At 35.4% G+C, this 27,076-nt stretch overlaps 1 protein-coding gene across 1 annotated transcript; it reads left to right on the top strand.

Annotated features, from left to right (window-relative positions):
• Positions 1 to 325: 325 nt before the first annotated feature.
• On the top strand, positions 326 to 23,298 carry LOC103179349 (sodium/hydrogen exchanger 2-like). Its single transcript, XM_007894579.2, is given in 13 exon segments — positions 326 to 620; positions 4,280 to 4,743; positions 7,777 to 8,027; positions 13,473 to 13,690; positions 14,597 to 14,662; positions 14,665 to 14,792; positions 16,504 to 16,593; positions 17,195 to 17,265; positions 17,894 to 18,058; positions 18,656 to 18,758; positions 20,343 to 20,462; positions 20,931 to 20,994; positions 22,618 to 23,298. Coding segments are annotated over 13 exon segments (2,316 nt in total). The 3' UTR covers positions 22,899 to 23,298.
• Positions 23,299 to 27,076: the final 3,778 nt, after the last annotated feature.

Below are 27,076 nucleotides of genomic sequence, written 5' to 3'. Positions count from 1 at the left end.
TCTATTTCACTGCACCCCCTGCTTGAATTTCTATGAATATTTCATCAGAAATGATTTTTATTTCGAAAGCTGTCAACATTTTTTTTTACATTTTTTTACATTTATTTTTATATATAGATATATATATTAAAAAAAAGGGAGAAGCAGAATTTGCAAGAAGGACAGGTCAGCTTCCCATTTAGTCCTGAAAAAATGCAGAGAATGTTATAATAGAAAGCATTGCTGCTTTAAACGCAGAGCAGTTGGTGCATATCCTGAAGGGTGCAGTGTGGAGTGAGCACAGACTGACTGTATTCAGTAACGTGGTTGCTTCAGATTGCTCATCATGTCCCACTGCAGTCTATGTGTTTGTATCCTCTTATTTGAACTTTCAACGCGGAGTTTGTTCCTCAGCGTTGTTAATGAAGATTCATTGCATTCGAAACTAAATGCACCGCCTAATAACACCAGCAACCACCTGAACCCAGGGATCAGCGAAGGTTCGGACTCTAAACCCACCACCAGTTTTGAAGGGAAAGGCAATGGGAGTCAACTGAAGGTCTTCTCTCTGGATTACTCTTACGTGCAGATTCCTTTTGAAATAACACTATGGATTATGTTAGCATCACTGGCCAAAATCGGTAAGATTGCAATTACTTGTAGTTGTATTTGAATGCTGCTGATCGTTTGAGAACTTCGCTCCTGATTTACAAAAATGATTTGACACGTTATTCTTGCCTTCCTTATGGCAGTGGCTGCATCAGCTCTTCCAACGTTCAATGTTGTCTTTGGGTTTTCTTTGACAATGCAGTAGGTTCACGTTGTTTGTTTAAATCAGTCAATAAGCATTCGTTCTCACAGATCGCCTTTTAATGTTTGTTGATGTGTGTTCTGATTATGGACGAATTAAGAATATATTCTTAAGCATATATTCTTAATTCCTAGGAATTGAGAGTATATTATCTAACTTTTTGAGACAGTTTACCAATTCCACCAATTCTCATTTTAAACTCGTTGGACTTATTTTATATTCTTATGTTTGCTAAGATGACCCCAGAATCATATTAAAATGATATTTGAAACTTCAGTGCTTGAATTGCAAAAGGTTGCACACTTTCAGAAGCATCTCCATTTGTTTATTTCCCATGAGTTTGTAAAGTGACATCTCTGCCATATCACGTTCTCATCAAAATGATAATAATTCATATCTGACTGACTGTTGCCTTCCTTCACTTTTTCCCACACATTCGGTGTTTGGTGGAATATATAACAATAGTGGTAGCTTTATTCATTTAACTAAGTTTGTTTGGTACCTGTCAGCTAAGTTATCTGAAATATTAATTATCCAGAACAACTTCCATTTTTGATAAGATAGATTACTGCTTTCATCTTGATTGGACAACAGAACCCCACATCCTGCACTCAGATCATCATGCTGCAGTAGAAAATTGGTCAAATTGTATTCTGCAATGAATAATCTCTTATCCATTGCCAAGACCCTGCCATTGCCTCATTTTGCTTGGATATAAGAATTGATGCCAGAGTTTCTGAACTTCACTGAATGAATGTCATATGAGCATTATCAGTATTAAGATAACTTCATGTTAACATTGGGGTTACTATTGCAGGCTTTTCTTCCGATCTGTATTCAAACCCTATATCTCTCGTGATCTGCCTGTCTCCTTCAAGTTCATTCTGACATGAATCATTCCAATTCAAAACATCTCAAAAGATCACATTTGCCTCAATTCCAGTTAATATGAACAAAATGTCAAAATTTAAACCCAGTGTACTGTTCTTCAATAGTAAATACAGGCTCAGAACCTAATGGCTCAGAACCTAATGAAAATATTCCTTCTGATTCTAATTCTAGCAACTAGATCTCTGGTATGGTATCCGTATGAAATTAACCCGTCTTCTTATTCCTAATATTTGGAGTGTACTACGATTGACCCAGAAATTGCCTACTTCTAACATTTGCCTTCCACCATGTTTGTTGTATTACAGCAATTCAATTGTAAAACATGGCCAGATTTGAGCTGTGGCCATTTTCAGGTTTACATTATTAACTTGTCCAGGTTTGTTGTTACCATTATTTCCCACAAGGCTTGGGTTTGACAATAAGCTGTATCTATTTATGCTATTGATTCATCTCATGGCAGAGTTCTAACAACCATTCTGATCTCACGCAGTGAGCACAGATTGAGTTTCTAATTTTGTCTGGGCTGTTGGATCTGAATGAGTTTATACTCAGTGCCTAATCATAACAATGCACAGGATGGTGTGGCTTGGCTTTGAAATATCTGATTAAATTGTCAAATTGTAGTTCCCACAACGCTTGCTCCAGCTTACAGAGCAAGAACATAACTGTGTTGCCGAATTTATTTTCTTTCAAATTCATCAGTGCCATTGATTTTCAGGTACCTCCTGGTATGTTCATTAAAATATAACTTGCCATAACGTTTAAATCAATTGTGCATGATCGGCTGCCTCATTTCACCCTCAATATACAGTCAATTTACTTTACAGTATATTCTGTGAAGGGCACAGTATCAATTGCAAGGATTATTATTATTTTTTTTCACCAATGCAATGTCAGATACTCCCATTAGCCATTGTTGGGTTGGATAGTTTGGTTAGGTTAGGGTTTAGTGCTTGATCTGCTCTGCTACTGATCACATTTTTTAAAAACAATATCTTTGGGATTACTGCAGATTGTTTTAATCTTGTCTTCTGTCAGAAGTTTATATTTTGAGAAGGGTTATAGATAGAATAAATTAAACTGAGGGACGTGTTACTTCTGAGATATTATGAAAATTACAGAATTCAGGATCCTTTTTCAGACTCTTTAAAATACTGAAAGGGTTTAGTTTGCTAAGTGGAAAAATTGTTTAAAGCATGAACTTATGATCTGGACATGCTAAATTAGCCAGTAGCAGTTATTTAAACTAGAAGATATAAAATCTGAGTCTGAGTAACCATTCAAATACATTTGCCAATTTCATTTAATGCAAGCTCAGCAATGAGAAAATATTCTTCAGCTGTAAGCTAAATTGAGCGTTCATCATTCTAAAACTTCCAGATAATGCATGAATTAATCACATTTCTCATAGTTGATGTTTTAGGTTTGGTGTTATGTGACCATTTTCTCTGAATTGCTCGTATACATCTTGTCCAGAAATGTTATTATGTCTCAGATGTACATTAGGCTGAGATCTAGAATTTTGTGACTGGATTCCTCTTTACACGAATGCAATTTTGTAGTAGTAGAAATTGAGGTTAGACTGCTGGTAGTGAGTACTATCTAAGTTCACAATAACTACTTGCCAGGCAATATACAACAGAAGAGTGTTATATTGTAATGAAATGATGAGTCATGTACTCACTTACCTTTCTGTTGAAAGAGCATTATTGGGGCTTCCAGCTAGTTTCATGATTCTACTGTTGAGATGGCAGAAACATATCCATAAGTTTTTTCTGACAGTACAATGAACAGAATAATGTGAAGATCTCTACTGATTTCAAGAAGCTCAGGGGCTCAATGTTGCATCTTCAGCAATAGCCTGGTATTTGTAAGCTAACATAGATCATTCTTCGCAGGTCAGCTACTAGTTTCGATCACAGATTTAAGGGTTAGAGAGTAAACAGACAAGAATCGTTTCTAATAATAATAATAATCATTTTTGCATTTGATTTAATGCCTTAACACGTTGTTGAGCTGTCTCAAAGTACTTCACAGAATACATTGCTAAAGTGGATTGACTGTGTATTTTGTGGGCGAAATGTGACAACCAATTGTGCGCAGCAGTGTCCCACAAACAGTCATTGATTGAGTGACAAAGTTTTTTTTGGTGGGGGGGAAGGATTATTGCTTCCGAATGCATTAAACCTTGAAAAGAGAAGCAAAAGGTACAAAATTAAAAATAACTTACCTGTTTATCTCAATGTCCTGGATGATTGACAGATTTAAGTAGTTATTTCTGTTTGTTTGTTTATTGAAAATCAGCTATAGACGTTTATTTTCACACCCATTTAGAAAGTTGCATTTGGGATGTGAACTCCTCATTTATAACAGTACCCGTGCTTCGTTCCCCCTAAACAATACACAGTCACTACACTACAGTAAATCTTGTGAAGTACTTTGAAATATTTCAATAATATGATAAAGGCACTATATCAGGCACAAGGATTATTATTAGTTAGTGTCATTAACAAAACTTGGTGATTTAAATAATGTTCGCTTTGCAGGTTTTTTAAATTGTAAATAATACTGATTTTCCTTTCTTTAATCCCTATTCAGGATTTCATCTCTATATCAAGCTGTCCAAAATTGTACCAGAAAGCTGCCTATTAATAATTGTGGGCCTTATAATGGGAGGAATAATCTATGGAGTGAATGAGAGCCAGGCACCTGTTATGAGCACAGATGTATTTTTCCTTTACCTGCTTCCACCAATAGTACTTGACGCTGGCTATTTCATGCCAAGTAGACCCTTCTTCGAGAACATTGGAACCATCCTTTGGTACGCAGTGGTGGGAACTATGTGGAATGTTTTTGGAATTGGTCTGTCTCTATATGGGATTTGTCAGATTGAGTCATTTGGCCTGCAGGATATTTCCCTGCTCTATAATTTGCTGTTTGGCAGCTTGATTGCAGCTGTGGATCCTGTAGCTGTTCTTTCGGTGTTTGAAGAGATTCATGTGAATGAACAGCTTCATATTCTGGTGTTTGGTGAATCATTGCTCAATGATGCCGTTACTGTGGTAAGTAATGTTACAGCAAGTTTACTGAATGATGCTTTGCAGCATCATTCCATATCTAAATACGTAATACAGTATGTCTTTCATCACTGTTTGTACTTGCATTACATTTTCTATTCATTATCCGGAAAGGCTTACAATTTTCTTTATCCATATCCATGTCCGTGTCAAAATTGTTGGTCCTTTCTGTTGTGCAAAAGCTGTTAAAGCCCAGAACATTGAGACATTCCAGTACATAACTGACGTGGATCAAAACATTCTAATCCTATTTTCATTATGGAATATGATAAGTTTATAATGACGGTAGTTTATATATTTGTGTTAAGAAGCCCAGCTCTAATGTCATTGCAAGTATTCAGTCATTTTGTGATTCTTTAAACCATTTGTTTGTCTAATTTTGACTTCCTGGAAGCAAGATAAAGAGATAGCTCATTAGGACATTCAAAGAAAGCATCATGTTCCTTGTTGCGCACTTAGTGTACAATTCAATTGTGGTAGTTGGCAAGCTTTGGGCAATAATAGAATGCAATGGTTGTTGAGAACACAATGTTCCTTTACACGGTTAACAACAGTGCATTGTTGGCAGCGTTAATGTAGAAATAGTGAAAAACAATATAAAATTCTGTATCTTTCGAATGAACTTTCATACTGTGTTTTTCATGAATCTAAAAGGAGTTTACCATTAAAAGCTAAGTTTGTATGTGCACAACATCATATTAAGATACACATATTCAGGATTCAAGTGTTGTCTGCAAATTTACCATCAGCCAATTTAAAAATGCTCAAATTGAATTTTCTGCCAATTTAATTTGTATTAAATATAAATATAGGATTTGTATATCAAATGAGTCATAGCTAAGAACATTATACCTGCATGCCTCCAAATTAATTTAGAGGAAATTAAAAAGTTAGAGAGTAGCTCACATTGGCAGAAATGTTTTTGATACATTATTTGAAAGTGGATGATATTGTCAGTATGTGGTTAAAATACTTTCAATGTTATAATGCTTTCATTTTATTCCAGTCTGAAATATACATTCTTTTTAAATAATTAATGTTGCACACAGTTCCATGACAACAGGTAAAGACTACCTGAACTTGACCAAGCAAGTCACATCTGAGCAGCAGTGATCTCAATTGAGATTGTCTGGAGAAAAAGCAATTTACCATACAATCTAAAGCGAGAAAGGCAGGTAAATTGAAAGAGAGAGAGGAAGGGGAGCAAATGAAACAGGGTAGAAACAGTGATAATCCAAAACAACAAACGGAAAGCAAAAAATGCCAGGAAAGTATCACTGCATAATTGAATAGTATAATTAATACGTACCACATGGCAAGCAGAGAAAAACGGATAAACAAAAGCGTACGTTCTATGACACTAAGTGTTTTACCTCTATAAAACAGAGACGTTGAGGATGAATTCAAGCCCTAGCAAGACTGCAACAAAAAATACAAGTTATATTTATCACTATATCAAATACAAGGATTCTTCTTCTTCTTTTTCTGATTATTATTATTTTATTATTATTAGGGGAGTAACAGAAATAGCACCAATGACAAATCACCTCCATCAAATCATCTGTTGAAAATTAATCTGTAGCCACACTATTATGAGCATTAGAAGATGTCTCACAAGATGGGACTTTGAGGAAACCTCTGGTGAGGAATTTGTGAGGAATATAGTAATAATACTCATCTTTGCATTTGATATAGCCCCGTATCATGTTTTTGAGACGTCTCAAAGAGCTTAGCAGTCCCAAATAGTATTAGTCCTAATACCCAGAGACATTTTATATGGTCGGTCTCTCCAGCATGGCAATTCAAAAGAAAATAGTTGACATGGAATGTCATATTTAAACAATGGAAGAACAGTACAAGTTATTAGTATTATATAATTTCAGCTTTTCCAATTCTGCCTTTGAAAGAGGGGACATTAATAGGTGTGATTTTCCCATTCCTTCTTTTAATGATCACAGAAGGCTACTGGGGCTGAGAGTGCAATGAATCCAACAGTAACAGCATGGAGCATAATGATATCAGTGCAATAAAAGGTTAACCCAAAATTCACCACTATTATGGAAATCAATGCAATCTGTTTAATTGGAGTTTGATGTATTTGAAAATTCAAGGTCATTCCACTAGGTGCATCAAATGCAACAGGACAAATGTTCTATTAATGTGCAGTTGGCATATGTTTCCAAGAACATTATTGCCAAGTCTGCATCCATTACACAAACTCTTCTATCTTTGCCAATTCTTTACAATTGGGTGATGGATTGATGTAAATACACCATGACTTCAGCTGACATTAGGATCATCTACAGATGTTCAGAGGCCTAACATTTTTCTTGGTCTTAGTCTTAAGACCAATGTCTTGACATTCAAGATCACGCTGAATTTGAAAACACTTACAAGTTACTGTATCAGTCTGTGTTGCAAGTTCCACAACATGGAAATCTCTCCTGAAAATACAGTCAATCTGTCCGAGGACAACAATGACAGATGGATGGTAGAAACAGATAATGAACAAAGACATGTGACCAGGAGTGACATATGGTAACACATTTGTGATAGCTTTATATACTTCACTATTGATGGGATGCATAGTGTGTGGCACAGTTGGCGATGTGATGGCAGCCATATTCTGTCATTGGACCATGGGGTGTCTTTTAACTTTGGTATTTACAGCACAGGAGTAGGGCAGGGACTGAGTCTGCCCCTGCTGACTTCTTGAAGTGTCACGTTCCTCAGTACTCTCAACCTTGTTAGGCAGCAAGAGAGCAGAGTCCTGATCTTCCTCGAAGCAAGTTGTATGATATTTTCCGACCTCCCCTCCCCCCTTTCTGATTGCTCAGAATATGTGGTTTGTTACTGAAGATTCCTCTCATTCATACAATGGATATACTATTTATATGGAAATATTACGAGTGCAATATTGGATGCATATGTTGTAGATCATCCTATCTGTAAAGTAAAACAAAGTAGCTAATAAAACAATACAATTTCATAGTGTTGCTTTTTTGTTTTCAATTGCAGGTTCTGTACAAACTATTTGAGACTTTCTGCACGATGCCCTCGATTGGAACGTGGGATATTTTTGCTGGAATTGTTAAATTTTTTCTCGTGGGATTTGGAGGCTTAATAGTAGGCGTTGTTTATGGAATCATTGCATCGCTAACCACACGCTTCACTGAGCACATCCGTGTCATCGAGCCTCTCTTCGTCTTCCTGTACAGCTATCTGTCATACCTGACTGCAGAAATGTTTCATTTCTCTGGTATTGTGGCGTAAGTATATCAACTAAAGCTCTGATTTTAAGATTAGGAACCTTTCCAAAGGTCTCCACAATCACTTACAATGTAATAGTGATAAGCTGAATTTATCACGGAATTCGGACACTTGCGCAAGGATTTTCTACAATTTGCAATAAATAATATAATTTATTATTATTATGATATAGAATCCTTGGCTTTATGTCCAGAGGAATCGACTACAAAAGTAGGGAAGTAATTTTTAATTTATACAAAACTTTCATTAGAAGGAGAACCATATGGAGTTCTTATTCCATGATAGAGGAATGATATTGGTGAGTGAAGTGTAGATTTGCAAGGATGTTACTAGGGATGAGTGGCTACAGCTATCAAGAAACGTTGAGCAGTTTGCAGCTTTTCTGTCTGGAGATGAGACGATTGCGACGGGACCTGATATAGGTGTTTAAGATTATGAAAGGATTTGATAGGGTGAATGTTAGTATTTCCATATAACTACTTTTTGACAAAAAGAGAGTTTAAAAGGAATTTCAGTACACAGAAGGTGGTGAGAATGTGGAACTCACTGATGGAAGCTGTAGTTAAAGCAAACAGCATTGACACATGTTAAAACAATTAATGCTATACTCATAAATACCTGTAAAAATATATCACTACCATAACGGCTCAGTGGGTAAATCCATATACAATAATTATCATATTACGTATTGCATATTTCTTTCCATTGTTTTTTAATGAGCAATGCTCCTGCGATCTAGGGGACTCTGCTGAGATAGCTGATCTCTATTGGGGCAGCAGCGGAAGTGGTGTTGTATTAACCTCATGTCCGAGGGATTTGCTGTACGCTGACACCTGCTGGAAAGACTACATGTAAATATTGATGGGAATATTTTGGCCCAAGCTTTATCTAACTATCAATACTCAAGGTGCAAGGATTGCAAACCTGCGTTTGCAGAGAACTGAAGAGGACCCTTAATATTTAGTATTTTGATTAAGAAAATCAGATGTAGGTAATAATATGAATACATACGATAATCAAAGCTTTCAGTGTTAAACAATTGATGTTGTTGTATTGTGAATTATTTATAATAGCCGTAAATTCATAATCATAATGGCAGGGGCTGGTACAGAATGAGATGTAGTTTAGCTTTATTCCCACATGAGCTCAGATCAATGATAAAAGGAATTTAGCATATTCACATCACTTTTGATCATCGTCAGTGAGCAATAATGGACATTCTAGGACTGATTATTTTTGCAGTTCCATATTTCATGTGTTGAATCATTGCAGTGGTCTATCACCAATCTGTTTCTTTACTAGCGATAGTAGAAGCATTTGGATTATATCAATATAAATATAGAGTCAACAATGGTTCAGAGTGTTGAGGGTATCTGTTTAGTTTAGATTTGTTACATGCATTTTTGCAAAGATAGAGATGCATCAAATACACTTTTGCTGCATTATTCAAGGTTGTTTAATTCTTCTTTTCTGCATTGTGTTGTGAAGGAGTCAAAACTACCCATCCAGGCAAATTTGTTAGCATTTCATTGGCTATTTCATTGATTATTCTGTTATATGTATTTTGCTTATTATTAAATTCAATGCCTATCTAACCAGCTGACATGGATTCCATTCTCTGAACTCATTTGTGTATATGAGAGCAGAAAATAGCACAAAGCGACAAAGAGCATTATGCTCTTGTGTTATCCTAATCTTTTTCATAAAATGCAGCCAGGCCTGAAATTGATCAAGTTATTCCTAATCTGAAATTGATCAAATTATTCCTAATCTGAAATTGATCAAATTATTCCTGCTGTACGATTGTCAACCTGAAATCTTAATTAAAACTTCTAATTGCTGCAACACCTATTAGATTGAACTCAGAGAAAAAATAAATCACATTAATGTACCTCACTGTCACTGAGGAAGAGTGTGTCCATTGCTATTAACCAACTAAATTAGTCATGCCTATTCAAAGTGTAACCAATGGGATTTTCCCTACTGGGATTTTTTTTATTTGCTAAAATGATGAAACACCAGTAGAACACTAACATCCTGATTTCTAGACTAGGCATCTGCTCTCATACAATATTAAATAACCTTAGAAATAAACAAATAACAAGAAAGTAAAAGCAAAATGTTAAGCTGAGGCATCATACAATAACATATATTCACGTATACATTAAATCAATAAATTACAATTAGAAAAGTATTTTTTTTTATGTGAGTTTTATACATAGCCTTTTTAAGAATTAACATCCACATTGTCTGAATACATTGATATTCAAATAATGTGAAACAATTGCATATTTTGCTCCCTGCATTCAAATACTTACAAATATCAGCTTTAGCTTGTTTTTTTTTGACCAAAGGTTTTGATAGACAATGTGCAGTAAAGAAAGCTAAAATGCTTCTGGGAAATTGAATGTAACTAATTTAAGATAATTTTGTTTCAGTGTTTAAAATAAACAGTATAGCTAACATCTAACAATGCCTTCATTTGCAAATACATGACAGCTATAGACAACCCAGACAATTGGAGGTAACACTGCAGGATGTCTTAAATCCTTGAAAATCACGTAGCTATTTTTAACTTCTTATATGTATTCTGTGTGCAAAATATTGTACCATCTACTGACAGCAGGATGGAATAAGTGTCAATGCAGTTTAGTGTGCAAGGTGACAAATGAAGGCATAATATGATTAATGTATTAATGTGTTTCAGGGAATAAAACTGTTTCAGTAGAAAGTTTTCAACACTGGAATATGTTAGTAGGACAATCCACATTGTGCTGGTTAGCATTAGGTAATTATGCTACATTAATGTGGAGACAGAGACTGGTGTCCACACACTAATATAACATCATGAGGTATTTTTATTGTTATGCAACTTAATTCTGGATCTAAGTGAAAAATATTCAGGATGATTGTACAAAGCTACCGAGGATCAATAAAAGGTCATGAGGAAAAGAGAAATTAAGTTCATTCCATTCATCTTTAATGCGCAAGAGAAATTGTTGACACTTTCCTCAGGAGATTTAAAAGAATGGTTGTGTCTATTCAGGAGCAGATGAATTATAGAAGGAACACACTTAATGGACCAATTGGCTTTTTGCCTATTCTGGGTTTTCCTGTTTCTTATCAGGGAGAATGACAGCAGTTTCATTAGTTCTCAGATTTTTTCAATTGTGGTATCTTTGTAATAATGCAGATGTGACAGCTTTTAAACAAAAATTATTTACAGAATCATGCTGCAGTAGCTTTTTTTAAACCTTAATCTAATATATGATTTATAAAAGCCAATGCATTTTGTCTCCTGTTTTGAATAATTCATCAGATTCTACTGAAATTCATCAGGTTCTACTCCAACTCTTTATTTTAGTCTAAACGTTCATAAGTGGAATGTGTTTAATGGTATAGGGCCATTTTGTAGGGCTAAACTCCCATAAGCTGTTGTCTGTTAACTATATGGTATATAGTTTACCTGATAAACACCATTTTTTTTTGCAAGATACAGCATTCTTAAAGATTGAAAAGCACATCTGTTTTATTGGTCCAAAATTCTAATTGTTCAGCAAGTGATCGAAGAACCTATCACAGAGAGAATGGTATTATTGCGATTCAGAATGTTGGTGCCATGTATATACACAAAAGAGTATAAAGTTTATAAAATAGAATTTAGAAAAGCATCAGAAATGAAAAAGCCATATCTAATAGGTATTCCTGATATAGGATCCATCTACTGTGCAGATCAAAAAAATCAAATGCCCTAAGAATAAATGAGCTGGTCATGTAAAGTTCACAGCATGGCTATTTATTCCCTTATAATGAACCCCTTAGTTTAGTAATAATTGATGTGATCTTCTCTCTTTTATATTATATAATATTCCTTGCATTTGATATAGCGCTTTTCACGTCGGGAGGATGTCCCAAAGCGCTTCACAGAATAGACTGTAAAGTGAATTGACTGTATATTTGTGGGCGAACGCGGCAGCCAATTGCGCACAACAATGTCCTACAAACAGTAGTAGATTGAAAATGACCAATATATTATTGTTTTGTTTTTTTGAGGGATTATTATTAGGCGTGTGGAGTAAGGAAACTTGCCCAAGGTTTCGCTCTGCCTGGAATTGAACTCAGGTCTTTCGCTTGCAAAGCGAGTGCTCTAACCACTGAGCTACAGGACTCCACAAAAAAACTTTTGGTTAAAGCTCATGAAAAATGCTTGAGTTGACTCATCAAAATGCAAACTCTGACCTTTGTTCTATTTTCTCTTCTGAGAAAGACAATTTCATAAAGGAAAGATCTTAGTTGGAATATTGATAGTTTAAAATGGTATTCAGAATCTCATTGACTTGTTTTCTTCGAATCATAATTTGAACCTTTTAAATCACAGAACATGGTACCAATACTTTCAGAATGTATATTAGCATAGAAAAGCCCTTTTAATTTACCAAAAGAAATAACTAGTGTAAATGTCACTGATGAAATGCCACGGTTAAAGTTGAGCACAGCTTAATCAAAGCTAGTTGTCTTTGATGAAACACACACTGAGCTTATACACATTGAACTTTGATTTGGTCTGTGTATATAACACCCCCCCCACCCCCCCCCCGCCCCACCTCCCACTCACCCACATTAATTAGATATGATATGCTTTCAAATTCATATTTATTAAGTAAATACTTCAGCACAATACATTCTTCACAAGAACATTTTGCCAGATGCATTTTTGACAAGATAATTATTTCCTGATTATCTTAATATTTGGAATTATTTCCTCTTATTAAACAGGGATGTGTCTTCTGACTTTCTGGCTAGTTTGCAGGGTTTTAAGCAGAAAAAGAGAAGGCATTACATCCAGTTATAATATAGCACTTGTGGACACCAGTTCATCGCTGTCTGGGTATACGTTTCCAGGTAATAGCACAGTAAGTCCCATTCCACTCAACCTGACAATAACGTTTCCTAACCTAAAGCTCAGAGCAGTGCCCTGACTGAAGCAATAAGATTGTTTCCACTTCCTGTATTAGCTAACTATGGCTTGAGTAAGATTTTAACTCAACATTTATTAATGCCAGACTGAATTGAATATTTCAAATTGAATTCTTACAGCCAGTATGCGAAATAAACAGATTTTATGATTTGCCTAAAAAAAGTTCCCATTAAGAGTGCTTCACATTCATTGGTGTATCAGCTTAGATTGTGTGACTTCCAAATCCCGATGTGGGAGCTATAACTTTCTGACTCCGAGGGGAGAGTGCTACCACCGAGCCAGGCTGACACGTAAACTAGATTTCAAAGTGGGTCACCAGAGGGGTTTTTTGGTTGCCAATGATTAATTTTTTGAAAGATATTTACATTAACTGTAGACCACGTTTAATTTGAATCAGTTCTGTTTGTTTGGGAAGTCATGGTTATTCTTAAAACGCTTGATAATTCTATGCAAAATTTGATTTCAGAATTATAGCTTGTTCCATGAGCATGAAACGGTATGTGGAGGCTAATATCTCTCAGAAGTCTCACACTACAATCAAGTACTTCATGAAGATGTGGAGCAGTGTGAGTGAGACCCTCATCTTCATTTTCCTTGGTGTTTCTACTATTGGGGACAACCATGACTGGAGCTGGCCCTATGTATGTTTCACAATGATATTTTGCCTTGCCTGGAGAGCAGTAGGTAATTTGAATTTATTTCCTAACTATTCTAAAATGTATTAAAATGCTTTACACGATTTACTGTAAAGTGTAGTGACTGAACATCCAGGCAAGCATTTTGCAGACAACAGTGTCTCACAAACAGCCAAGTGGATGATCAATTTTATCTTTCACTCTTGCTTCTGAGTAAGATAGTTGTGGGTTCAAGCCCGACATCAAGACTGTGCTCACAACCTAGGCTGACATTGGGAGAATGCTGCAGGTGCCTTCCTTCAGATGAAACATTAAGCCAATGTTTTGTTGCTTGTTTTAGGTTGATGTTAAAGATTCCATAGCACTCTTTGAAAAGAGAAGGGATCACTCCCAGTGCCTTGGTCAAAAATTTCCCCCAAAAATTGATCATTCAGTTGCTGTGTTTCGGCTGCCGTGTTTCGCCCACAAAATTCACTTGACAGAATATCCTGTGAAGCACTTTGAGGCGCCTCAAAGACGCGATAAGCTGCTATATAAAAAGAAGGATTATATTATTAAAAATGTCATCACAGCCCAAACCTGTTATTACCTGCTGTCCACACATTCAAAGCTGCAAATAATGATCAAAGGTTGAGATCCTGGTGTATTTTCACTCCTTAAACTGTGACACTAAGACAAGTCATAACATCCCTTCCTCCCTGGCTGAAATGAGTTTACTTAGCGCACGCCAGGAGTTGAACCTGTCCAGATCTTCTGTGCCTGTAAGGCTAATTACTTACTTGACGATTCACTGAATTCTCTTTATATAAAATTTTGATTTATAAAAAAAACATTCAGTGTAAACTGAGATTTAGCCGCCAAAATTAACACATTTTATTGATTCAATTTTTTTTTACCTGAGGTGTTTCATTACATTTCTATTATCAGTGCTAAGTGAACAATTTTTCATTTCCAGGTGTCATTGTTCTGACATTTATTGTGAACAAATTCCGTGTGAACACAGTCACGAGGAAGGACCAGTTTATTATAGCTATGGTGGATTAAGAGGGGCGATCTGTTTCTCATTAGTATTCTTACTTCCCAACTTTCCACGAAAAAAACTTTTCATCACTGCTACAATAGTAGTTATATTTTTTACAGTGTTTGTTCAGGTAAGCAAGATGTTTGCTGATACCGTCTCTTGTTCATTTCAAAATCCAGTCCACAGTAGTTTTTAAAATTGAAATAATTTTGCACTGACGTAATACGACTGATTCATTAGGAACCTCGATACAGTTGAAATCATAACACTAATATAAAGCATTATCAGAGAAGGCAATGTGATTTTTTTTATACTGGATCAAATCAAGAGTTGCTTTTCCTCTGATGCAAACTCAACAACATCAAGCTCCCATTTTAAAAATTAATGCTTAGGCGAGAAAGCTTGACACCTTGACACACAAACATTTTTATATTGATCCTGATCACCAGTAAAGTATGCATGACATGAAATAAATCCTTAAGGAGTTTTAGTTAGGAGCTTCAACTGCCAAGAAATAAATCAGTCTGTATTTCACAAACAATTTAATTAAAACTAACAAAAAAAGATGATTTGCAAGGATAATTACAGCAAAGTGATAAATACACGTTTCCCGTGATTTCTTTTATAATTAAGTACATTTATGTGTGCTAAATAAAATCAGATATCACATGCTTTATTTTCTCTATTGGCACATGTAAAGTGCATATGAAATTATCAAGAAAGATGACAATGCCAGGGCAGATTTTAGAATATGAAGAAAATATGAAATATTAAAATGAATAAATTGTGAATTTTCACAGCTTTCTTTGACAAGCTTAAGTAAACAGATGTAATATTAAAAGCAACTTAAAGTGGAATATATATATATGATATATGCTCATGATGGACAAAAACTACAGTAATAATACACAATCTTTCACAAGGTATTTTATAAATATTGATTCAGATTTGTACAAATTCCATTCATATCTGGATTTAAGCAAGTATTATATTACCCATTGGTAGCTCTGGAGTAAATTGATAATTTGCTGACATACCAAGGTGCGTAAATTTACCAATGATCAGTGAGGACAAGATGAGGCTACGTTTTGATATCCTTCACGATCAAACAAACATTGGCAGTAACTCTCCAGATTCATGCATGAAGAATGACTGCTCAAGTGAAACACCTAAGAACACCTTGTACCTGTGAATCTGCACTCAGCGTGAGTTAGCATTGTCAGGAGAGGAGTGGAAAAAATTGGAAGTGGTGGAAAAGAGGTTTAAAAACTCAATACACTTTTATCTACAGATTGAGTGATAGACACACATGCACAAAAAACACACTGGCACAGAGAATAGGTTCAATAATTGGCTCGCTGATGGTATACACTATACGCATTACTTTTCAGTAATGTTGCCAATTATGTTTGGTAGAAATTTGTGTTGATTTTCAAATGGACTTGCAATTGGTCTACAAAGAACAAATGGGTTATCTCATTCGATTGAAACTCAGTCAAAGATCAATAATGAGTTTTGTGCCAGCTTTTCTGCTGTGCAAACAGATCTATACTAAAATACACTAGGTAGCTAGTTCATAATAAGATGGAAAATAAGTGCTACCATTATTATGTACACCTTGCCTAAGGTTCATTGATTCATTAGGTGCCTAGCCAGCTGTGTGAAGTGCTTTAGGATGTTCTCCTGGTGGAAAATTAGATCAGATGAGCCATTTTCAACCAAACTAATCTTGTAATCTTGCAAGAGGCACTAGCCATATGAATGTAAATTGCAGTGTATTTGTATTGTACGAAATTTACGTGTTTAATAAGCATGTTGCATTCATTTATATTTTACTGCAGGGAATGACAATTAAACCACTCGTAGAGTTACTGGAAGTTAAAAAAACAAGCAGAACTCCTCCAACTATCAGTGAGCAGATTCACATTCGGGTATGTATGCACCACCTACTGTCTTTGCAGCCCCAGCTTTGTGTTAGTGCATGAGCAGAGCTGTGATGCCTTATTCAATTGCTGTGGATTCATATCTGCTGCACATAATTCTACCTGAATGTATCAGCAGATCTGAAACGTTTTTGGGAAATTGGGTCATGGGAACTTCTTTGCTGGCTAGTGACTAGAAAATAATTTTAAAAGTATAGAATTCAAGTTTAAAAAAAAAGACTGCAGGCTATGTTTCAGAAACTCATCTAACACCATAATGGTGTCATTCATCTCTGAAATGGCTGAGAAAGAAACCATTGTCCAATTTTTTTTGTGTGGGGAGGGTTCTCAGGACTAATCCTATTGTAAATTAAATGACAAGTAATGACCACATATCACTGGTGATACCTATCACATCACATACAGCAAATTAATCCCCTGACTAGTTTTCTTACTGAATACTCTCCTACTTTCAAATGTATTTAGTGATTTGTTTCAGCATAAACTTTGGTCTTTTATGCAACTAAAAAGCAAGAAACCTCCCTCAATGTTGTATCATTGTTGTTAATAAATAGATAATTACAGTCTTTGTTTATTTTGCTTTATTCAGTTTTTGGACCATTTGCTTGCTGGGATAGAAGACATTTGTGGACACTGGGGCCAATATTACTGGAAAGACAAGTATGAAATTCATTTATTTTAGTTAACGGGTGTGCAATTTCCCCAAATGATAGTCATATGTTTAAATAGGTAAGACAATATCATAATGAAGAAAATATTTTTTAACCCGAATAAATATTAAATTATATAAGCTATTCAAGGTGGAGCATTAGAATTATGGATTTATCTCTAACTAATGAAAATGCATCCGTACGTAAGTGCATTCTTAATCTGAATTTCAGTGGGTAGCTACAATAAACGTTGCTCTGAACATGTCCATAATATAATGTATTTGTGCTGATCCTGTCTCTGCGGTATAAAATTGTGGTGGTTTAAGCTTAAAATGCCATATTGTGAGGGAGATAATATGTATTTCATTCTAAACTTTTTAAATTCACTGATTTAAGTTAATACAAGATTATTGTTTTTTCTATTTATTTGGATTGGTTGTTCACCTACAAACTACACAGGCATTACACTTTACAGTAAATGTTGTGAAGCGCTTTGAGATGTACTCCTGATGCGAGATACTATACCAGATACGAGGTTAATAATTATTTTTACTATTATCATTGGAGATGGCACACAGAAGCTATGATGATATCAGCTTGTGGAATCTCTCCTAAAATGTACTTAAAATTTCTTGCAGATTTGAATATTTCAACAATAAATATTTAAATAAGATTCTCATCAGAGAACACCACTTGTCCAAATCCAGCATTGTCATCTTATACCAGAAGCTGGAGAAAAAGCATGCCATTGAGTTAGCTGAGGCTGGACACCTAATTGGTGCACCATCACTTGCATCTCTCCAGTGAGTGACCTAACTTTGCTTTGTTCCTCTTTGTGTTTTCATTGTGAGACAGTTTCTCTACACTTTTCTGTGGTATTTGAAAGCATAATGTTTTTCAGCAGCGTTTAAAAGCACTCAGAGTTTCGAAATGTTCCAGTCCTCTGGAATTGTTCTCCAATGCTCAGAAACAGTATAGATACAACCTGAACTGCTTTCATATTTCTCCTGCACTGAGTTTACGACTGACCTAATTTTCAGTAATTGTGCACAGAGCCATTCACGAATCATGTAGTACCAGATGTGCAAATTGTCAGCTTTTAGCCTGATCTAAACTGTGTGTAGGTGCAACCTTGTGGCTGTGATTCCTGGTTGATTAACGACAGACGAAAACACCCAGTCAGCAGAAGGTGTTATTGATCGTGAATATCGCTAAAAAGAAATTGTAAATAGTGCGGATTTACAAAAAAAGTCTATATTACATATTATGCAGGAATGTATCACCTGTAAATCATCACTGAAATAATTTCCAGTAAAATAATTGGTGTGATTTGTTGTATTTTAGACTTTCCACGCAATGTGATAACTAATAACAATATTTTAAAAAATTTCCTGAAACAGTGACCAGCCATCTCCCACAGTTTCCAAAACTCCAGTTCCTCCAGAACAGCTTGATAACATGCGGAAGCTGCTGATAAGGAATCTTTATCGAATAAGGCAAACGGTATCAAAGTTTTTTCTGTTCTATACTTGTATCTGATGTGTACGGCAAATCAGGTCAAAGAACTGGAGCGTGCTCCAGTCTGCTAGAGATGAGCGATTGTCTCAATGGTATAGTTTTTACCCAAAGGCAAAGAATATATAGAAGAATTGTTTTTGACATTATAACATTCAGCAAGTTGCACTGCCACCTCTGCTCAGAAGATTATTATATAAGTCAAAACAAGAGCTTGACCTCATTCCAGAGCAGTATTGTTTGAACGCTGCATTGCTGATTGCGCACTAAACTGAGGTCTTACCTGCTTTTCATGGTGGCTCAGATGAACATTAAGGATCTGGCGACACTAATTTTAAAGAGCAATAAATTCTTCCGTCTGATATTCCTTCTTCATTCCTAATTCTCAAAAATTGCTCATTTACCTCATTGTTTTTTGTGGGACATTGTTAACAGATTAGCTACCACATTTATCTTCATAACAGTCACTGCACTTCAAACAAACTCATTGTTTAAAGCGATTTGAACATTTTAATGTAATAAGGCACTACATCAAATGCAAAGAATGTTTGCATGTGGCCCTCACCGTAACGGTTCCTTTAGAGTTCAAAATGCTCGCATACTTAGAGCTCAAAATATAAAGTGCATTTTACATTTTTTGTGAATTGACCTTAAACCACATAGGTTTTCCACATTAGATGTTTCTCTTTCTAGGTTGGTAAAGGTTGACAAGTTTATCCAGACTAAACCGTAAATGATTTAGATACAATTTCCTGTCCATCCATCAACTTGTCTACTTTACCTAACAGCAGTACTTGTGCTATATACAAAGGCACAGCAGACTTGCCAAGCAGCATTCTCTTTAGCCTAATTTAATTTATTAACTTGACTTATTAACAAACTTATTTTGTTGCATTTCACAGTTCCTGATTTTATATGAGATTTGTGACCTTTCTTACAAATCCAATCCTAACATTGCCCTACCATTCATATGTTATACAAGTTTTGTAATACAGTAAACTCCTAATAACTCAACACTGGCTTGTCTCGTCACTACCACTTAAGTCATCGTGCTGTCAATGTTCCAGCCGCATATACATATTTACATATTTGTATCTATCTATGCCTAACTCGCCACACTGGATAACTCATTACTGAGTCCTTTTCTCATGGAGTGACAAGTTATGAGGAGTTTACTGTATTTTTTTAAATCATCTTGTATAGTCGAAGCACACTTCCTGCCATTAGTCTCTTAAATTCCCACAAAAGCCCCATCTAGTGATGGGAATAATTATAATAATAACCATCACATCTCCCTGTTCTCTGATACAGCCTGAGAATAATTCTGCTCTTTTTAAAAAAGATCAATGGAGAGGCGAAGGGAAAAAAAAGTACCTTTTATTTCCATATATTTATAAATCCTTCACATGTGTGCACCAACATTGCTTCTGGCAGATAGTGTCTAAAATAGGACCTTTCATTGCTATCCCTGTCATTGTAGATAATTATCATCAACTGATGTGCTCAGTGTGATTATTTTAAATGCAAAGTCATCATATAGTGACATTTTGTTTACTGATCCTATTTGAACAGACGCAGTCCTATAGCAGACACACTCTGCCTCATGGGAAAAATACAAGCCAAGCTAAAGAGATTTTTCTGCGCCGTCAAGAGAGTCTCCTTAAAGATGATTCTTTCCTGAGCACAGTAAAGGTAAATTCGGTGTACTATCTCATCTGATAATTCATCATTTCAATATGTATATATTTTTCAAAATCACATTTGCAATTGATACAATTTTATTTTTAAAGATTAACTCACTTTTTTTGTTTAATCATCTCTTCTTGTCTGTTTAAGAACAACTTCTTGATGGAGAACATTCAACTTTGAACTAACAAATTTTCTAAGTGTGGCTTAGTTGTATATATAAATGATGTTGTAACAAGAAGGCCAAGTGGACAAAAGAAGTATATGCCATTATTCTGTTCACTCTGCATTGCAGGTGGAGATATAATGCAGTACAGAAATGATTGGCTTTTTTAGGCTCTTCAAATTTAAAATGCTGCTGTCCTCATGGATTGATCAATTCCACACTTGCTCTTTGATGCTGGAAGGCATAATACACAGGCTTGGAACCAAAACTAAGAATTGTTCTGTATCTTTGTGTTTTCTTTATTCCAGAGGAGATCATCTACAGGGGTGGGTGAGTCACAAAAGAAGGGTAAACTGGCTCGATCCCTAACAGGTAACAAATTTAGCTTGTTTGATTTGAATAATATTGATCTACATCAACTGTCTGGATTCATATACAAAGACTCAAGGCTTAAACACAAATGTGCAGACACACACACACACACACACACAGTACAAAGATTCCTATTAAAAAACCTTGCATTGAATTGCTTCCGTAGTCAAATCAGAAGGCTACATTAGGACCATTATCTTTCTACTGTTTCTAATAAAAGAGTTTGTACTTTTCTGTTTGTTCATTTTTTAAAAATTATTAACTCTCAGAATGTAAATTGCGGTTATAGATATGAGAATGTGCATATAATAAATGAACTTCAGATTTTTTTTTGAAGCTAGTGTTTCAAGACGAGTGAATTAGAGTTGATTTCTGTCCTAGGGTCATGTGCTTAATATTAGTATAAATTAAATTAAAATCACATCAAGCGATGATCTAAGATGAGGTGCGTAGCTAACTGTATCCAATAGAGGAATCATGCACTTCAGACAACAGAAGCTCATTTAGATGGGATCTGACTCATCGTGACAGCAGTTTAAAACCCCAGTCTGCTGATTCCTTTATAAATTCTGGCAGTGGTGACCCAGAGGATCGAGCTTTCTATATATAAATCTTGGTCATTTTGGTGCCTGTGTCACATGACTTGCGCTGTCTTTTCTTCATATACAAAGCTTACTGCACAGATTTGGGATAATTAAAATGAAGCTTTACTTGAAATGCATCTGTAATTGAGAGGGTACCGTGATCAAATGGTAATCTCTGCCCCTGGAGAATTGGGTTCAGATTTAGCCTGGGGAAGAAAAAGAGATGAAGGTCGTTTTTCAGGAATTGAGTGAAGTGAGAATTAAATGCAATTCCTGGCACAAAACAAATCTCATGGATTCTTAAATTAAAAGGTAATAAGTAAACCTCGATTCTATCAGATAACAGTAATGGAGCATTTTTCATATTTTGCTCCGAGTGTCAACATAAAACACTGCTAAAGATCAGGGAAAGTATTGGAGAAACGTCTAGCTCTATAGTCCTCCTCAATATACTTCAAACCCAACCTAGGTGGAGCATCTCATTCTGCAACAGTGATGCAGAATGAAGGTGCTTTGCAACAGCATTCATAAAATATTCATCAATATTGAATCAGATGTGTCTTCTGCTACCTAAACATCACAGGATCAGTTTAGATAGTTTATTAGCTTGTGACAAATAGACTTCACAGAATATACTGTAAAGTGGAGTGACTCTATATTATGTGGACGAAACGTGGCAGCCAGTTGGCACAGTAGTGTCTCACAAACAGTCGTGGATTGAGTAACAAAATTATCATTTTTTATTTACTTCTAAGGGAATATTACCCCCGGAAAAGCAATCTGCCAATTGGCTAACAACCAGGTTCCTACTTACTGCTAGGTAAACAGAGGTGTATGGAGTAAGGAAATTTGCTAAGGTTTTGCCCAGCTCCAGGAATCAAACCCATGTTTTCTTGCTTGCGAGGCGAGTGCTCTAACCCATACGCTACAGGACACCATCATATAGTGGATATGAATCCAGATCTATGCCACTTACAATGAAACATAATAATCTTTATGTGTGCAAGTGTTACGATTTCCTTTGTATTTTTTTCTGCAGTTGGAGGATATGGGGGCAATAATAATGCCCAGAAGAAATCTACACAATTACCCAAGTCTCAGTCAGCCACAGCACCTCAGCAACTTAGCAACACTGAATGGATCAACGAGGAAGAAACAGAAAATGCACAAAGTCCTGATGCAATTGATGAGAACCGTATATCAGAGAGACATGTTGACAATAGCACAAAAGACATGGTTGGACCCAAATTAAAGTTGAGATTTGCCTCTCAAGATACAGAAGAAATTGAATCATCACCAAATGAAATTAGTAATGGGTAGAGACCATCCAATATACTGCCATTAGTCCACCAATTCTCTGAACACATTAGTGATCGGGACTACACAGAATAAGGAAGTATATAACAGCATGAAATTGATGGAGCACAAGTTGTTCCTTGAAATATTTAATATGTACTTTCATTGAAATTAAAAGCTAAGCCTACACATGTAAATAGCTCTTTCTAGCACCATATTGCACTTTATGTAGTTCAAGGATGATATCAATTGTCACCACCTTCGGCCAGGTTTCATTCCTTGAACAGCTAGCAATAGCCTGCTCAAAATTCCTACGAAATGTCATCTATGTTGGTCATGAGATAAGCTGTCACTGAATGCTCTTGTATAATCGTTGTCATGTATTTTTCTTCCTCCTTGTTGGTCATTACCATCGAAGACGTGAAAAGCGCTATATCAAATGCAAGGATTATTATTATATTATTATTATTATTATTATCAAGGACATCTCTATTTAAAGATCTAGTAAAACACAACAGGACAAAATTGCAATCTAATTTGAATTACTCATAATCCAGATTTGTTACATTAAGTTTAACTTGCGGTGAGTAACTTCTCAGTTGTCGAATCCTGAGTCATCAATGTTCAAAGAAAGCCCAGAAAGCAAGATGACCAGTCAATGGCCATGTTTTGTTCAATGAGCTGTTTATGAATAATCCTCACCCTAGCACCGACTTGGCATTTGCAATTCACTAGCTGCAAATTTCTCCAATCAATTTATCAAAAACCAAATTTGATGCATTTAATGCAAATAATCTGTTTTTCAAATGTTTAAAGTCATTAGTTTGGAAAAATTCTCAATCGGTAGTAATTAATTATTTGCATCAAGTTACTCTATACTGCTTAAAATTCATAAACAATGACAATGTTTATAATCTTATTTACAGAAAGTACATATAATGTGAATGAAAGGTGCTTAGTAATTAATAATTGCATATTGTACAGATTAAGAAATTCCCAGATAGGAAAGAGTTAAAAAGTTGTAATTCAGTTGAGGTGCCCTGATGACCTGCAATACTATGAAAATGAAGCTCTCATACACATTTTTTAATATCCCAAACTCTTTTGCTTTATTAACTGGACATAAATCTCAAAATCAAAAGCAGGAGTGATTAGTGAACATACGGATGGAGATGATTACTTTTGACCTGAAAATAATAATTGTTGTGAGACTTCAAATGAAGCAGCAGAAGACAGAGATAACTGCTCAATATCTACAGCTATCTGAGTCAGACTTGTGCCTGTGGTCATTTCCAACCTGGTTCAATTCTTAGTGTTAATTTTCACTTGAAATAGTATCTTTAATTGTCTTCATTTCTGCAAATAATTAACACACACATTTAGAGTAAGTAAAAAGAGTAAATAAACAGCAAATGAGAAAAAAAGAAAAACACGTTGACCAAGATAAGATTTCTGGAATTGCCAGTCAGTTTGTGTTGGGGCTGTAGATGTCATTAGTAAATCTATGGGAATAGTGGGGATTGATGAGTTGCACAGGTAACAAAGAATACAGTATATTACAATTGCATTTTTGTTACTTATGCTGACATACATGGAGAATGATCAGTACAGTTTCCAAACATTTTGTGGTCGGTTATATTTTGTAGCCATATGACTGGGACAGATACGATTTTCACCAATTGAGTAGGTGCCTTATTTCTTGAGAATGTTGTGTCACATAGTTTGTATTATGTTTCTAAATTGAATGAAAATTAACCACATCCATGGAAAGTAAAACCCAGAAATGATTGTTGTTCACCTCTTACTATATACTGTACTTTCTACTGAATGTTTGTTGCACATTTGTTACTATTTGAGTTCTTTGTGTGAATCCAATTAAGTAAACAATCAGCTACCATTTGCCCCATGGAGCTAACAAAGTCCTAACAAAGCTTAACTATTGCTGATATACTGCAGGTCTGCTTCTCTCCAAGTATATCAATTAAAAACATTCCTGAAATTATGTTGATCTGTTTCTTTTTGTAAAAGCAAGAACTTACCAACCACCTCAGTGTAGTTCATCATTCTTCATTATCAAGTTTTAGAGTGCATCCAATAGTCCAAATATAAATAATGCATTTGCATCTGACATGACTCCTTATCACATTGTTGAAACTTCTCAAAGGGCTTCACAGTACTTTACTGTGGAATATTGTGACTGTGACTTTAGGTGAATACAACAACCAATTTGTGCACAGCAATGTGCCACCAACAGTCATACACATTTGTTAGTTAAAAGTTATCTTTCCATCTCTTCCAATAGCTCAGGTGGTGCAATGAGCAAAACATGAGGAAAGTGCACCAATGTGTTTAATGAAACTGGCCTAGGAATGAAGCAATTGATATTCACTCCATCTAGGCAAAAATTAGATTTTACAATTATTCATTTAATTAACAATTGACCTGGATCCAGCTTATCCTCAGCAAATAGCAAATGCCGCAACTCGGCTGTCAAACATTCTTCAGTAGCTGTTGAAGCCTTGTGGGATTTTAAGATATTTAAGATAAAGAATAATATTTGATGGCATTACATTGTCTTCCCTGTCAGAAGCATAATTGTTTCTACTAAAGCTGACTTCAACATCCAATATGTACGTTTTAAACACTTCTTTTAACACTGCCATCAACCTGTCAGTACTCTAATCCAAAGGATTTCTTTCCTCAGGATCAAACAAGCACTAAATGTATTGGTTCTGATGAAACATCCAGCCTAAAATGCTATAAAAATCCTAATATTCCTTTACGTCAGGAGGACATCTCAAAGTGCTTCACAGGTTTTCTATAAAGTGTAGTGACTGTGTATTTTTAGGCAAATGCGGCAGTCAATTTGTGCACAGCAATGTCCCACAACCATGAAGTGAATGACCAATATTATTTGACCAAATTCACTAACTTATCCTTCTCTTTCAAATTCTTAATTTTTAAGAATTGATTCTTATTTTTTAAGGCTGTGTATTTCCAGCCTTCTTTATTTTAAGAAAGTATGATGATAATAAAAGTACTTGCATTTGATATTGGCCATTATCACGATGATAAAGTGGGACATCTTGTCTCTAACACAGTGCAGTGTACTTTGAAGCATCGTGATTGTTATGTAGCCAAGTATAGCAACTAATCTGCACCCACATAATCCTGCAATGTGATGAAGGCCAATTAATCTACTCTGGGAGACTGTTCATGTGACAATTATTCATGTGTGAGCTTTGACAGTGAGTGTTGGCAGGCTATTTGACACCAGAGGCATTCCAACCAAGATGGATCCTGTCTTTACCTGATGTCAACACGCTTTCAGCAAAAGCCTGGATAGTAATAATAATTATAATAATTCTTACATTTGATATAGCCCTTTCACGTCAGGAGGACGTCTCAAAGCGCTTCACAAGATGTACTGCAACGTCGAGTGATTGTGTATTTTGTAAACAGGAATACTGGCTGATTTACCCCTCACTAACCCATCAATTGTAGTGTTTTGAAGTGTTTCTGGATGAGTAAAATTATGGTTTTATTGAATGACATGACTGTCATTGTGTATTACCAAACAGGAGTGGAGGAAATAATGATTAAAATTCAGCAGTAAATACACTTGGTTTCGGTTCACACATGCATAACAATTACAAAATTGCATTATAAAATTTCTAATATCCATTCGCTAGTCAAATTAATAATATATATTTCTTCTACATTTTTTGTACTCATTTTGGAATTTCTCTTTCTGCAAGATGTCCCACTTTATCTTCAACATTTGGGAGAATCATTGTGAACCTGCCTGTGAACATCAGTTTTGGAAATGATTAAAGCTTCTTGCTGAACATTACATGACAGGAGGTGTACATGAGATACTATTGGAAGCTCCCTGGATGGGATGTCAAAGCTTGACTAGCAAAGAAAGTGCAGTCACAAATATCACATCATATTGTGGTTCAAGCACTGGCTTCCTTGTGGAAACAAATGAAGTTGATCTGGATAATGTTATAGTTTCAAATCTTCTCATTATATCTACTTGATTATTGCTGTTTGTCTTGGTAAAAAAAATATGTGCACTTGTGCTGCTACTGCATGGCTAAGAGAATCTTCTTCTTTTGAACACCATCATGCCACTATACGGAAATTCAAAATGTTGGCTTAATTATCTGAAAGAACTGAGATTCCACTCTCAATCCTAT

The sequence above is a fragment of the Callorhinchus milii genome, unplaced genomic scaffold (genome assembly GCF_018977255.1).
Source record: "Callorhinchus milii isolate IMCB2004 unplaced genomic scaffold, IMCB_Cmil_1.0 Scaffold15, whole genome shotgun sequence".
NCBI lineage: Eukaryota > Metazoa > Chordata > Chondrichthyes > Chimaeriformes > Callorhinchidae > Callorhinchus > Callorhinchus milii.
Note: the sequence above shows the minus strand (reverse complement) of the source record. Positions and strands in the feature narration are given on the sequence as shown.